The sequence below is a fragment of the Dreissena polymorpha genome, chromosome 7, assembly GCF_020536995.1.
Source record: "Dreissena polymorpha isolate Duluth1 chromosome 7, UMN_Dpol_1.0, whole genome shotgun sequence".
NCBI lineage: Eukaryota > Metazoa > Mollusca > Bivalvia > Myida > Dreissenidae > Dreissena > Dreissena polymorpha.
In genome coordinates this window covers 66,443,868-66,458,952 of record NC_068361.1, presented here as the reverse complement: position 1 = coordinate 66,458,952, position 15,085 = coordinate 66,443,868, and the positions used below count along the sequence as shown (strand labels likewise).

Here is a 15,085-nt window from a genome sequence, read left to right as displayed (position 1 = left end):
CCGATAAACAACTTTTGGCATCTATCTGTCAAGATCAGTTCAGATCACTTTTTGAAAGTTCATGTAAAATTTATGTATCCCTTCATGTAAAGTAATAGTACTATAACTTCGTATGTCGTCATTCACCATTCCAAAGATGGTAAGCGTTATTTTGTCACATTAGATGAGCGCTTCGTTAGGAACTCCAGAGAGCTTTAAATATGATGAGAGTTTATCGGCATTATTAAACTTGTAACACTGTTCAATGATACTGCGTTTATATGAGAACTGATGCATACATTTGGAATAATTTAAATAGCTATTAAAACAAGATTTTGAAACCGTGAAACTGTGTTCTTAACATTATTAAAGTGCAAGCCGCCTGACACGGGCATTTGGAAGACAATGAAGAAGGTTAACATTGCCCGTACATGAGAGAGAGAGGGAGAGAGGGAGAGAGAGAGAGAGAGAGAGAGAGAGAGAGAGAGAGAGAGAGAGAGAGAGAGAGAGAGAGAGAGAGAGAGAGAGAGAGAGAGAGAGAGAGAGAGAGAGAGAGAGAGAGAGAGAGAGAGAGAGAGAGAGAGAGAGAGAGATAATGTAATTTGAGTATTGGATATAGATCAAGTTTATCATGCGAGGCTTAGAACGATGGTAGCGCGAAAGCCATGTTTTCTAAGCCGAGCATGATAAACTTAATGTTTATCCAAAACTCACATAATATTGTATTTACCCTATTATTTCCTCCCCTTTTCGATTTATTCATATCAAATATCGCATTTTTTGGCGATTTTGTTTTTCCGAAGTTGACAAAAACAGATTCTCCAATTTTTGGAAAACCCCAAATCTGATCTAAAACTAGCGATATATTATAGCTCAAGCTAATACGATCGTTGTTATACTATCGATTTTCATCAGGTAATAGGATAAATAAATATATATATATATATATTTATAAACAATCTTTTAAACAGTTACGTCAACTTCTAGTACGCAACGAAATCAGAAGCCTCCATCACAACCATGTAAGCGTAAAAAATATTTCTTGCTAATAAACTAATATTGATTAAATCATATAACTATCGACATCATTCCCCGTATCTTGGTTTATCGGTTAGTAATTAATAATATATGTACTGCACTTAATGTACTATGTAAATATATAACGCATAGAAAAATACGGAATAACTAAACAATTAACAAACACCCATTAGCTGCCAATACTTTTTATACCCCCTGCACCCGAGTGAATGAACCAGATGCACGCCAAATTGGCCGACATGGGTTCGCTTTTAAGCTTCCAATAAACACATTCATTAATTCAACATCGAAAGTGAATTCATTTGGAAAGGCTAATAAAATAACGTGATACATTCTACGCTCTTGTCTTCTCATATTATTCAGAGACTTCATAAACCATAATTAGGTCCATAATGGTCGCTATTGAATTTTTATTAAACCTTGTAATTGAACAATAAATCAACGCCGAAATACTTTTTTTAATAAAACGCGCATTCAAGTGCGATTTTCATGGTGGCCATTCACAGAAGAAGATGTATAACGAAATACAATAATCGATTCCAAGTTACTCGAAGTACGGGGTTTGTTTTTGTTTAACTTGATCGAAGCTGCCCGTTTACGTACTTTATAATTTAATTGAGGCAATACTTTCAATATATGAAACCAGGTGAAATATCTGATTTTAAGTTCGAGTGGGTTTGTTTTTGGCAATTAAATATAAACAGAAAGCTGTACAGATTCTGTGTACTTGAAATGTCTAAAACTCGTTTATGTCATTAATTTTATTTAGAAAGATCAATTGATAAATTTGAACAGAAAAAATTACATTGAACTAACATGTCAAGAAACACACATGTTTTTTTTTAAATAACAATTATCAACTAGATCTATACTTCACACCGTATCAGGTGTTATTTCAAACTATGAAGTGAGCAGGATTTGTCCGTTAACTGCTTTCTGGTCCAGACCATCATGAATTCATCGGGCCTTGTATTATTATGATACCATTGTACATCATGTGGTAAATCAAAACCCTCCAAAGAGACCATCATGAATCCATCGGGTCTTGTATTGCAATGATAACACTGTGCATCATGTGGTTAATCAAAGCCCTTCCAAAAGACCATCACGAATTTATCGGGTCTTGTATTGCAATGATTTAACACTATGCATCATGTGATAAATGAAACGACCATCATCGTGTTATTTATTAGAATAAAATATTGTTTTTATGTGATAAATCAAAGTATTTCATTGACCATCATTGAATTCATCGTGTCATTTATTACTATGTAACAATGTAATAGATCGAAGTCCTTTCTATAGACAAAAATACATACTACATCTTCATTGCTTTTGTTTGCAGAAAATCTTTGAGTTGTCGTGTTAGAATACAATCTGATGGAAGGCCGATTTACATTCCTTTCGAAAATCATAGTAATAATTTAGTAAATCTCTGCAAGTAAAATGTCTTATTTTAAAGCTATGACCCACAACTTATACGACTGTTTTTCTTTGAATAGAAAAGGAATGTCGCATACTGATAATAGGTTATTTCTACTCCGCCACCTTTGTGATGTTGTTCTCAGAAACTGGATCTTTAATGTTTTTATTGACCTCCTCTTAAAACCACAACGCATCTTAAGTTCACTTGTAGATTAATAAACGCAAACATTGATCGTAGGATTTACATTTTTACAGATCATGATCGACCTTGTATAGGTCGCACACAAAATCCAATGCGCATGCGCAGCCTCTTCAAACTAAATGAATTAAAACAAAACATAACAAAAACATCTCCACAGCTGAAGTAGTTGGCCGCTGTCTTATTAGATCTTTGGTCCCCATAGTAATTCATTATAAATAAATTAAGTGGATATAAATTCACCTAAAAACCACATGTCTACCCGATTACTTTTTCTGTTAAAGGCACTGTAGGTTTTGGTTATTTTACAAGATGTAATATTTAACTTGTAAGATTGGTACCTGCAACTGAATCCATCGTCTTTAAAATGGCAACAACTGAAGTGTGGGACAGGTGATATAACTTTATTTGTCATTCAACATTAACAAATCGTGCTCTCATTATAAATACCCAAAGAGTCTTCAATATTATTGATAATAAGATGCATTGATTTACTTGACCTTGAGTTATTACCATTTTATTCCTGCCAGCATAAAGAGAAAAAAAGACCTTTCGGCAGCTGGCTACGAGAAGATATACGTTTACTATACTGATAACTATGGGTTATTGTGGAACATACTTAGTTGTATTATTTAAAAGCAACATGTTTATCTAGCATTTTGAAACTTCCGAAAGTGTAGGTGATGGTACGTTATTTACAGGATTGGTACCCTAAACGTGATTCCGCCTTTCATAGAGGGTCAACACTTGAGGAGTGGGTGCGGTACAAACTATGTTCTTCATATTTGCAACAATATTAAAACTAGTGTGTATAAACATATAATTATGTAACGCATTCATAAAAAGCATGTTGAAATATGTTTAATAATATTTTTTTATAAAATAAAAGGCACACACGACTTTAGGCTGCTATCTTCCGTTTCTCCTCTCCATGCTAAATGTTTGAAATCTGTTTTTTTTTTTTTAAAGTTAAATGAAAGTCAACTGAGTATTTTACACCTTTTACGTTATGGTTATTTTGTCAGTTACATAACTTTGAAAAAGAATACACTAAACATTATGTTTCATTCAATATCAACCAAACTTACATAACGTGTGTATAACTCATCATTGTGGATGCAAATAATAATTAATCATATTGAACCATGTGCACTTGAGTCATAAGCAACTTTTCTCTCCAATGAAGCTCAAGTTGGCAATACAGAGGCTGAATACTCGGGTTTTTTATTTAGTTTCCACCAACCCGACAGAAATGTATGGAACAATTCCCATTTGCTAACAAGTGCATAAGATATACAAATAGTCAACACAAGATGTGTTTTGTATTACAACAACATACATTGTGTCCATTTTTTGTGAAAAAAACAACAACAACTCAAAAACGTATTCAATTTAAAATAGTAAGACTTCATTTTTGTCATGTTTAACCGTACAATGTAAACAAGCAAGGCTTAATTTTGTTATGTTTAACCGTACAATTAAAAGTGTAAGGCTTATTTTGTCATGTTTAACCGTCCAATCTAAACGAGAAAGGCTTATTTTTTCCATGTTTAACCGTACACTGTAAAGCAGAAAGGCTTATTTTTGTCATGTGTCATCGTACAATGTAAAGGATTTATTCTTATGTTTGTCATGTTTCACCGAACAATTTCACCGAGTCATGCTTATTGTTTCTAGATTAGTGTACTCACACCGGATAAAAATGCCCCCAAGGTTGTTATTGAATGCAAATAAAAACCAGATTCTTTAATACACCCAGAAAAATTAGAGCTTTGTCACAGACGTGACGAATACCCCCACATGCCGCATTGACACATAATATTTTGCATGTCGTCTTCACAAAAAACAGCGGACACTATGCTCAATTTTTAAAACGCACTAAGTGACCCCTTGACCTAGTTTTTGACCCAGAAAGGCCCATGTTCTAACTTGGCCTTAAGATCATCTCCATAAAACTTCTGACCAAGTTTGGTGAAGATCGGATGTAAACTACTTGAATTAGAGCGCGGACACCATGCTGAATGTTAAAAAACGCACTAAGTGACCCCCGTGACCTAGTTTTTGACCCGACAAGGCCCATGTATGAACTTGGCTTTAAGATCATCTAGATACAACTTCTGACCAAGTTTGGTGAAGATCGGATGAAAACTACTTGAATTAGAGAGCGGACAACATGCTGAATGTTTAAAACGCACTAAGTGACCCCGTGACCTAGTTTTTGACCCGGCAAGGCCCATGTTCAAACTTGGCCTAGGCATCATGTAGATACAACTTCTGACCAAGTTTGGTGAAGATCGGATGAAAACTATTTGAATTAGAGAGCGGACACTTAATACGGACCGACAGACAGACCGACAGACCGACTGACCGACCGACCGACCGACCGACTGACAGACAGACAAGTTCACTCCTATATACACCCCTAAACTTCGTTTGTGGGGGTGTAATAACTCAAACATGCTCTATTTCAAAATTTAAACGCATTTCTTCGACAATTGACCGTGTGGCATTACCTCGACATTAACGGTATCTCTGGTTTTATGCATAACATACTCTCTAAGATATTATAACGTGTATTCCAAGTTATTTTGAATTCTTTAATACATGAGAAAAATATAGCCCAAACAAAAGTCATATAATAATATTTAAATGCTATTTTTTACGTTTGGCCTTGAAGTATGAGCTTATGTAAAAGATAGCCATCTACTTGTGTGAGCAATACATTTTAAATAAAAAGTTCACATGCTTCACCTAGTTTGTTCTGTAATTAAACCATTTTGATGTTTATTTATTTAGTGCTTTTGAGTGCTTTAATTGTAAAGTATCTGTGATTTAAAAACGATAACTCACTGTTTAGAACGTTGAACAATATAACTGAACATTATCGATTTTTTTGTCATTGTTTCCCTTTGCACAAATGTCTTTTTGTAACGGCATGGCGTCATTATTCTAGATAATTTCTCACGTTCAACACTCCGATAAAAGAAAAGATATTTTGTTTGTTTAAAGTAGCTTACCGATTTTTATTCAGTCGTGATCATAAACACTAATATTTCCACATGTCTAATACAGTTTTGTGAACGTTTGTATTGGCTTAAGTATGTCTAACTGACCAATAGTGTTTCTTAAATTACTGAAATTTAGTTTCAATGTCAAGTAACGTAATGCAATTAAACAAAACGCTTTTCAGTGTTATCATTTTGTTGACGTAAGTGTTTATTTTATTCGCAAAAGCATGTGATAAAAATGATCTGGTACTTGTTCTCATTTTGCGATGATATTTATACAAAGATATTCAGGAAATTTATTAATTATATTCACCCAAGGGTTGCTTCCTAAGTTCCTTTTGGTCATGCGATCTATGCTCGTCTACTGGTAAAAAGCACAACGGATACAACGGCATTCTAGATGGTCATGCCTCATTAAAAAATCACAGTGGGCAACATGAAACTGCTTTTAAACTTGCGATAAACGCGAAATTTAATTGAAATATACCGCTCATGGAATGTAGACTGTATTCACCACATTGAGTAAAAGGTTGGAGATTTATTATTTTGCACTAGAGTGTGATGATAAGTTCATGGGTGACGATATAATAAATATAATAATGTCATCAGCACATTACCCACATTTCGTTCTTAAAGAACATCGGAATGCGCCAACATTTTGATATACCAGGTACTTAAAAGAAATATCAATCGATGCATAATATTTCAGATCGAGGGCTGTTAGAAGAATACTGTTACTTATTCGGCTTATTATGTCAGGAAACATGTCGATGTATGGAAGGGTATTTAGGTAAAAATTACATCATTCTTTGTGACTGTGTCATGATTCTTGATGGTACTTTCAATTTGTATGTAGACACCTTTTCATGCTTGATGACACTTACATCTTGCCTGATGGCCAATGTCTATTTACATTCTGCTTAATGGTATCATACATGTGTACAGATGCAACATTCTTGTTCGTTAATTGCATGCTGCATATGTGTATGTTGGTTTGTGCAGAGAGACTTGTGCAATAGGCGCAGTGTATAATGGAATCAAATATTGATGCGTTGAATTAACACGATGGCAAGATATGAGTTTCACCAAAACACAAAGCAACATACAATCATGCATGATACAATGATGTCAACTGACAGTCGTTCCGAAATCCTACGGACGAATACGGAAATTTACGGCGTATAACGGAAATTTAATCTTATAGGAGAAGTTGCGCCCCTTTGTAAGATATTTGCTACTGAACCGAAAATAACCGCGTGTTTGTAGACGTAACTATTTTTTGGTTAATGACTAACCATAATTTGTGTACAGTAATTTACCTTCAATAACCAAAGACATTCTATGGATATATTTCAATATATGCTACTAATGCATGTATGCAGAGCTCCAGATAAGACGCTTAAAGTCGTAAAAAAAATAATTAAGTTTAATAAAAAAGTAGACTTAAATTCTGTGCGTATGGTTACCAATGGAAAAATAAAATAAGAATTCAAAATTTGTGATCATGCGTAAAACTCAATATCAATGTATATAATGTAAACATTTTATCAATGAGTTCCCACTCGTCTAGGCCCTCATTAAAATTATGAAATTAACAGCACGTTAACGTTATTATGAATAACAGACCATCTTTAAAACAGTCGAAAAGCCGAACGTTTTACATTATCTGGTCCTTTTATCGCAAGAAGTCTGCTGTAACCAGACAATTGTCATGAGCTTTTCTTAGACTATAAACCTAAATGCGGATGTGCCAGAAATTATACTTACCTGAAAAAGGAATTTATAATTGAATTTTAGGCTGGATTTTTTATAGAGTGTAAACCAAGATTTTGCTGAAAAAGTTATCTGGAACTCTGCATGTATGTTGAGAGGAAATCCATTACATAATTTCAAATTTACTAGAGTACTTTTATATTGCACCACATACAATGCTATAAAACTATAATATTGAAGTGCACATATAAACTTTATAATAGATGGGTAGGTATTTCGTGTCAATCTATTTCACATATGAAAGAGCTGTTGGTAAAGCTGCTTTAATTACATATAGATGCATGGCACAATTTAGATTAAGCAAAATAAAACACTAGGTATTTGCCAAGATTCATAAGAGTCAAATATATACGAGCACTAAGAGCATAATCGTGCACAGCGAGACTTACTCATGCAGAATTGAAACACTTATTGCTTTCTTTCGAAATAATTGCATGTGTCCGATCTAATATGCAATTTGCCCGGTGTTTTTTTAATGAGGTTAATGCTCCGTTTGAGATACACAATTAATAAATGCCTCAATATTTTCAAAAATTAACACCGGATTAATGTTCACCGAATTTTTTTCCATACAGATTGGATATAAATATTATAGAGCTTAACAAAAAAATACATTAAGCCCTATTCTCCCGGCACACGCGCTGGACACACAGGTGGTTAGCGTGTGGCTATTATCATAATTAGTGAAAACATCTTTTTGAATGATAAATAATCATATTATAACGAAAAATCAACTTTTCTCTATAAAAAAATCACTATCTAAATCATCCGAAAACGGGGTGCATCGTTTTGAACAGCCATTCCTAAATCAATTTTGCAGCGATTTTCATGAACCCGGTCTTATTCAACGCAGAAATGAATTTCCTTTCAGGAAATGTATATATCTTGTTATATTTCTACATATGCTGGGTCAAATTGTAAGAAAGAACGATATACACAATTCGCTTGACTTTTTTTATAGAAAAGTCGATTTTTTGTTATAATATGATTATTTATCATTCCAAAAGATGTTTTCACTAATTATTAGCATAGCCACACGCTAACCACCTGTGGCTGGACATACACCTTTAAAAAACGCTATACAAATTCAAGTACTTTTGCACTTAATTGATTGTAAACAATGACGATTGAAATCCGTGCGTGGGAATTGTTCTGGTAACCAAGAGCGACGTCAACGTTCATGTCAGACCTGTTTTTATGACATTTTTTTTATTTATTTTGTCCAACTTGATTGAAAATTATGTTTTATGATATTTTAATACATGTAGTAGAAGTAGTTGTTTTCTCAACGAGGAGTACAATAGTTTTACAGTACTAGACACGAGTACATGTACCTTTCAGGTTTCACTTTATACCACAGACAGTATATAGTCATAAAATGATAAATATGTGTTTATAGACATTGTCATTATAGCCTTGTAAATAGACTAGAGAAATCTGAAAGTTTCACGCACAGGTCTGTGACAATTGGGGTTTGGGCTACTTTATAAATATGAGGTCGATATACAATCCACATCGGTAGATTACGTCTACTGTAATTATTTGGACTAGGGATGGGCCACACTTTCAACACATCAGCCCCGTTATGTCCTGAATAAAATACATGTATAATTTCTTGAGTACCAATTGCATCTTACAAATATCAAAAACATTCACGGAAGTCAATTCGTTGTGTAAGCCTACTGGTCTTTATGGCAATAATAAACGTATTTAGTATAATGGTTATTATATAACAAAGGGAACTAATTCAGCTTATTCAGGTTACTAGTCAAAATGATTCGGACGTTTTCGCTTTTTTCCGAAAAGTTATTTATTCAACATACGGAAAATAAACGCGCGCCACCTGTTGTCATAATTTAGTAACTTGCATTCTGCTAAGTTGCATTCTGCTTACTGCCTGTTGCTAACTGCCGTTGTTAATGACGCTTAGTGGTAAAACCGATTATGAGTGGTTTCAGGAATAATGAACACACAAACATTGGATAGTCACCAAGCATGTTGCAACAATCATCAAGTATAACCGATAGAGAACAAGCATGTTGGAACTGTCATGAAGCATGTTAGAATAGACATCACGCATAATGTAAATATTCATCATGAATGATGTAATGTTGCAGCAATCATCAAGTATAAACGAATAGACAACACGCATGTTGGAATTGTCATCAAGCAAATAAGAATAAGCATCAGTCATAATGTAAATATTCAGCACGAATGATGTAATTTTTACCTAAATACCCTTCCATATCGATGGATGAAAGCTAAACTATTCAAAGTGCATTTTTTTTCATGAGAATGTTCATTTAAACAGTAAAGGTTGTATAATTGCAATTTCCTTTTCTAATCATTTATTTTTAAAAACGTTTGTATTATCACAAGCAAAAGAATTAAAGTTTTTTGGAAAAAAATCTCACTTAGAACCTTATCACACTGGAATTTCATATTTTTGTACTTTTCATTAAGCGCGGAAAAGTTGTTAGTCATTTTCCGGTTCAGATACTAAACAAATTATTTCACACCAGGATATAAACGAACTGACCGACATCCATATGTTCACTTACCAAACAAGTCACATCACACCTGAATGGTTAATAACTGATTCACAATTAACCAGATCAGCTACAAACCAAATAACACCAGAATGGTTACGTAGTGATTCACATTTCACCTTCACAAAGAGCAACCAGACCACATTACACAAGAATGGTAACCTACTAATTCCCATTTCATCAGTTCAGCAACCAACCAAATCACATCGCACCAGAATGATTACTTTCTGATTCATATTTCACCAACACATTAACTAACAAAATAATCACACCACTGATAAACAATTCACCAGATCAGTTAGCCACCAAATAAAATATCACGAGAATTGTAACCAACCAAACAAAATCCACCAGCATGGTAATATTCGACGTCAAATCATAGTAGCAAATGAAGGAGCAAAATTATCTAAGAAGTCACATCTTTCTAGAATAGTTATTTATAATTTGACAAAATAATTTACTTCAGTAACAAATAAGTGTTTGTAAATACCATATTAACAAATATATAACTGTCATGTTTGTTGCTATTTATTTAGATATGTTATGTTTCACTGTGTAATCAGAAAAAACTAATTTCTTCCGAAGGCAAAGAGGGAGCAGAACTAAAAGATATAAAGGTATCTGAAATTTAACCATTAAACAACTTAACATACTTTTAAATAAATATGCAACACATATAAAGTCATACGTTATCTATATCATTATAGACAGTGATGTGCACAGACAAAGCAATTATCATAGAAGGTGGAACAAATCCCTATCTGTACCATACGTGAAAGAATGACTTTCACACAATACACAAAATTTAAAGCAAATGCTTAATGTCTTAGTAAATGTTTGTTTTTATTGGAATATTCTAAGAAACCTACTTATTTCCTCTATATATTAAAAGAGTGTAAATTTTTCTTTTGATTATTAACAAGATCACAAACCGTATTATGTATTTGTTGGTGCTTACATAACAAATACTAAAAAGGGAAAAAATCAAACTTATTTACAAGCCTTATTTATAATATTTCTGTGCTCACCACCGCCACTACCACACCACCATCACAACAACCACACCGCTATAAGCACCGCAACCACCACCACCACCACTTGAACCACGGCCATCACCACAACCATAACGTGACATTTCTGCGACCTCCACAATGCCATGATATGTCAATATTCAAATAACCAGTACAATAACAACCATAAGAACAACGACGACAACAAATGCAAATCACATTAATGATGTGTTTTACACGGTATTGCTTGATCCATTAACAATATTAAACAAATATGGTTAATAAATGCATTTACACATTAACATAACGGAATTCATCTCAAAATGCAGAAGTATTTGAATTAAAAACACAAGTCTTATATTGCATTGCATTGCCAGTTCGACTTAGTTTAAGGTATTTATTGCACACATAGTTTCACAATATGTCTATCATAAGACTATCTTACCTTGACAGGAATTCATAGCGTACGGAATCGCTAACGTGTTTAGTGCGTTTTTCTCATGCTTTCCTGGTTCTGCCTCCGTTGCTGGTACGTCCTTTCAGGATGGGGCAGGCGGCAAGTCACAGGTCGGAAACATGTTCTCATATTTTACCTTTATTTTTGTAACTGTTGACATTACGAATGTCGTACACATATATGATATATAATTATCATAACTTTGGTAAGAGACATACGTTTTGGCAGAACGTTTATGTTGAAGAGAAAAACACGTATGTAAAAATGCCGTTTTTGACCAAGGTGCAATTAATGTTAAAAAACGCAGATAAAATGTTTCTGTTGTATATACCGGTACCATTTTCACAGTGCTAATATACAGTACATTCAAAAACTAGTAATACGCATATGATGTTATTTGTGTAATGTAGTTTTAAAAAGTTTACATGTCTTGTAACATTTTATTATAAACGTTTAGATCGCCAGTCTGTTCTCTGCTGGTTTGGTGCTGATCATCATCTTGTGGCTGGGTTCGCTCTTCACTAACCTTCCTAATGTAAGTACCGGTAAACCTAATGAGAGGGTGATGGTAGAGCGTCAGATCCGATATTTCCGTCGCGCTTTGTGAAAACCCGGCTTATGCCTTTAGCATTCATATACCAGTTTTGACAAGTTTGTACGCAAAAAAGATGAAAATTAAATTGAAGGACTTTTCTTATAGATTCAAGTTTTAAACGCTTCATGTGCAGCCCTAAAATAACGATGAGCAGCAAAGAGCATAAAACCTGAATACTCGCAGGTTGTTCTTGTTTTATGCTGGTAGCCATTTTCATTTTGCTTCTGATAGGAAAACGGTCAATGCATTTGCGTAAAGTATCTTCCCAGATTAGGCTGTGCAGTCCTCTCAAGCTTATCTGGAAAGACACTTTGCGCCTAAACTAGATTTTCGTTTAGAAGATACTTTTTTTAAATGATAATTCCAATTAAAGCTGGATGTTTCGCCAGTATACGTTTAATGCAAAGGATTGGTGGATTTAGCAAAGTTAAAATTCGTGTCAAACCTTAGCAATAAATAAAAGCAATGGCATGGTATTAGCATAGACATTACTCAGTAAAACCTACTAACTGTCAACCTTATGTTTAGCAGTCTGTCAAACAAAGTGGTCTTATATGCCGCTTAAGTCAGGTGATTGCTTTTGGAATTATTTATCATCTGACAATATTTAGAAAAACACAAACATCGAAACACTATGTTAATCTTTTAGTTTATATGTGTATATTATACTTGCATAAACTACACTACATCCAGCTAATTCATTATGGGTTCATAGACTTATTAGTAGTATATAGTAGTGATTGCGCAAGAGTCAAACTAAATCATAACAGTTTTCGTGTTTAGCGGCCTTTATAAATCCAGGATTATTGAGACTTCAGTTCTTGTTCGCACACTTATATTGGCGCCAGCTCATGATGTTTTGAATTTTCAACACGCAGATAATGGCACCGGTTCATGTTGTATTGAATTCCCAGCTCGCTAATAATGCCATGGGCTCAAGTTGTATTGAATTCTCAGCCCGCTAATCATAGCTTCAGCTCATGTTGTATTGAATTCTCCACCCGCTGATAATAACACCGACTTGTGTTGTATTGAATTCTATGTAGGCTGACAATAGCATTAGCTCATTCGTTATTGCAGTGCGCCTTGGCTTCGATCATTGTTGTTGCCATCCGAGGTCTATTCTTGCAGCTGTTGGACATACCGAAAGTCTGGAGGACATCCAGATATGATTGCGTGAGTACCATATGGGTTTTCAAACTTCACTTCATTCAATGGTTTAATGTGTTCCCTTTTTATGTCAGGCTCCATGTTGATATTGGTATGGTGACCGATAATGCCACCCCGCGTGCGTGTGTAATCAATGCATTATCTTTCTCCACAAGTGCATCCTGATAATTTGTTTTAAGAATAACCTTTACATGAAAATACCTATCAATTGTACATATTTTGTGTGTTGACAATTAACTGTCGAACGGTAGACTTGTATTCATATAGTTGTAGTATTGAACATCGTACTTGGAAAATGTGGCTTTATACACGTACATTAAGTGTCTTCCAGAAAAACATGTACATTCCTCTATGGCTGATCATGGATAATACTTTTCGCCTTCATTGGATTTATCTATGAAGAGCCTTTCCTGAATTGATAAATACAATACACGCGAAAAGTGCCTTCCATTATGTGGGCTAATATGGATCGACACTTTACGCAAATGAATTAAGCCACTCAGAGCGCGGCTCAATATTATCAAACATCTCCTCTACCGTTGCAGTTCATCTTTGTGGTGACCTTCGTGGTGACGGCTCTTGTGCACATCGACATGGGGCTCCTGGTTGGCATTATGTTTGCCTTCTTCACAGTGGTCCTGAGGACACAAGTGTAAGCATTTTAATTAATAAAGGGATTACGAAACTCTCCCGAACCTTTTAACGTATAATTTTTTAACTTGCAGTCATTTTTTCAGATTATATATTTCCATTTGCTATTTATTAAAATCGTTCGTTAAAGATTTCAAAAGTTACCCACTTTACTCATGTTAGTCATTGCATGACCTCACGATTATTAATACGAACTGTTAGTAAACAGGGTCACATGATATTTGTATACATATATAAAATATCTTTCTCAGGCACCGCAGTGTACTGTTTGTTATATATTCCCGTATAGCTGTTTCCTAAAAAGTTAAACAACAACAACAAAAACGAAAATTATGCCCCTCGTCAAAACTGGCCGCGTCCCAGAGTTTTTTTCAAAACAATTGTGACCAATCTAGTTTAAGTCAATTGACCAACTTCATATACAACACAGGACAGTACAATGCACGGCAATACATCCAACATAACATAACACTAATTAAAGTTGTTGTCAACACCTTTAATCGGACAGTACAAATCATTTTGTATTTAAACTAGTTCAAAGGCATGCCATGCCTCATACATAGCAAAACAAAAGAAGAAAATAATGTTAACATACTACTACTACTGCAGCATTGTCTGGCAATCTTCCGCGAAACAATTAAATAGCGTAATGAATGAATTGACTGTTCCAAAGTGGAAATGTCGGCTTTAATCATGTTATATGTTTATTGTGCACTGTTTCCTAGTTTTTTTAGGCAGGCTTCTAACAAGGAGTTATCTCGTCGCGATTGCACTGGATTTGTAATATCTGATAACAAGTTCGACAACTTAAATGGATTTATTCTTTAAGAGTTATTCCTATAATGTGTATATTCAAACCGATTTCAATGTTGAATCCATAACGTTGAACACAAACCATTTTTCTGTACCATGAAAACGTTTGACCACTTGGTAGATTGATGAGACGCTTGTTTTTTCAGCGGTAAACCCACGCACCTGGCCAAGGTATCCGACGAGAAGGTGTACAGGGACCCCAAGTACTACATTCAGGCAAGTTACACGAGTCTGCGTAAAGTGTCGTCCCAGATTATCCTGTTCACTTTCCGCATTGACTGGAATTTCGTTTAGAAGAGACTTCATTTAAACAAAAAATTGCCATAGAAACGGAAGGTGTTGACCCTTATTATCCTGTGTTTGCCAGTTTTTTCTCTAAAACGAGGCTTATATTGTTTTTGTTTTTTAGTTGCTCATT

At 34.5% G+C, this 15,085-nt stretch overlaps 1 protein-coding gene across 1 annotated transcript in view; it reads left to right on the top strand.

The window, feature by feature from the left end:
* Positions 1–6,413: 6,413 nt before the first annotated feature.
* LOC127839783 (pendrin-like) overlaps positions 6,414–15,085 on the top strand; it is a 14,568-nt gene continuing 5,896 nt past the window's right edge. The window contains exons 1-6 of the mRNA XM_052368168.1: positions 6,414–6,431; positions 11,435–11,548; positions 11,896–11,973; positions 13,114–13,209; positions 13,749–13,855; positions 14,814–14,883. Coding sequence (XP_052224128.1) covers positions 6,414–6,431; positions 11,435–11,548; positions 11,896–11,973; positions 13,114–13,209; positions 13,749–13,855; positions 14,814–14,883 — 483 coding nt within the window. The remainder of the gene's footprint in view (positions 6,432–11,434; positions 11,549–11,895; positions 11,974–13,113; positions 13,210–13,748; positions 13,856–14,813; positions 14,884–15,085) is intronic.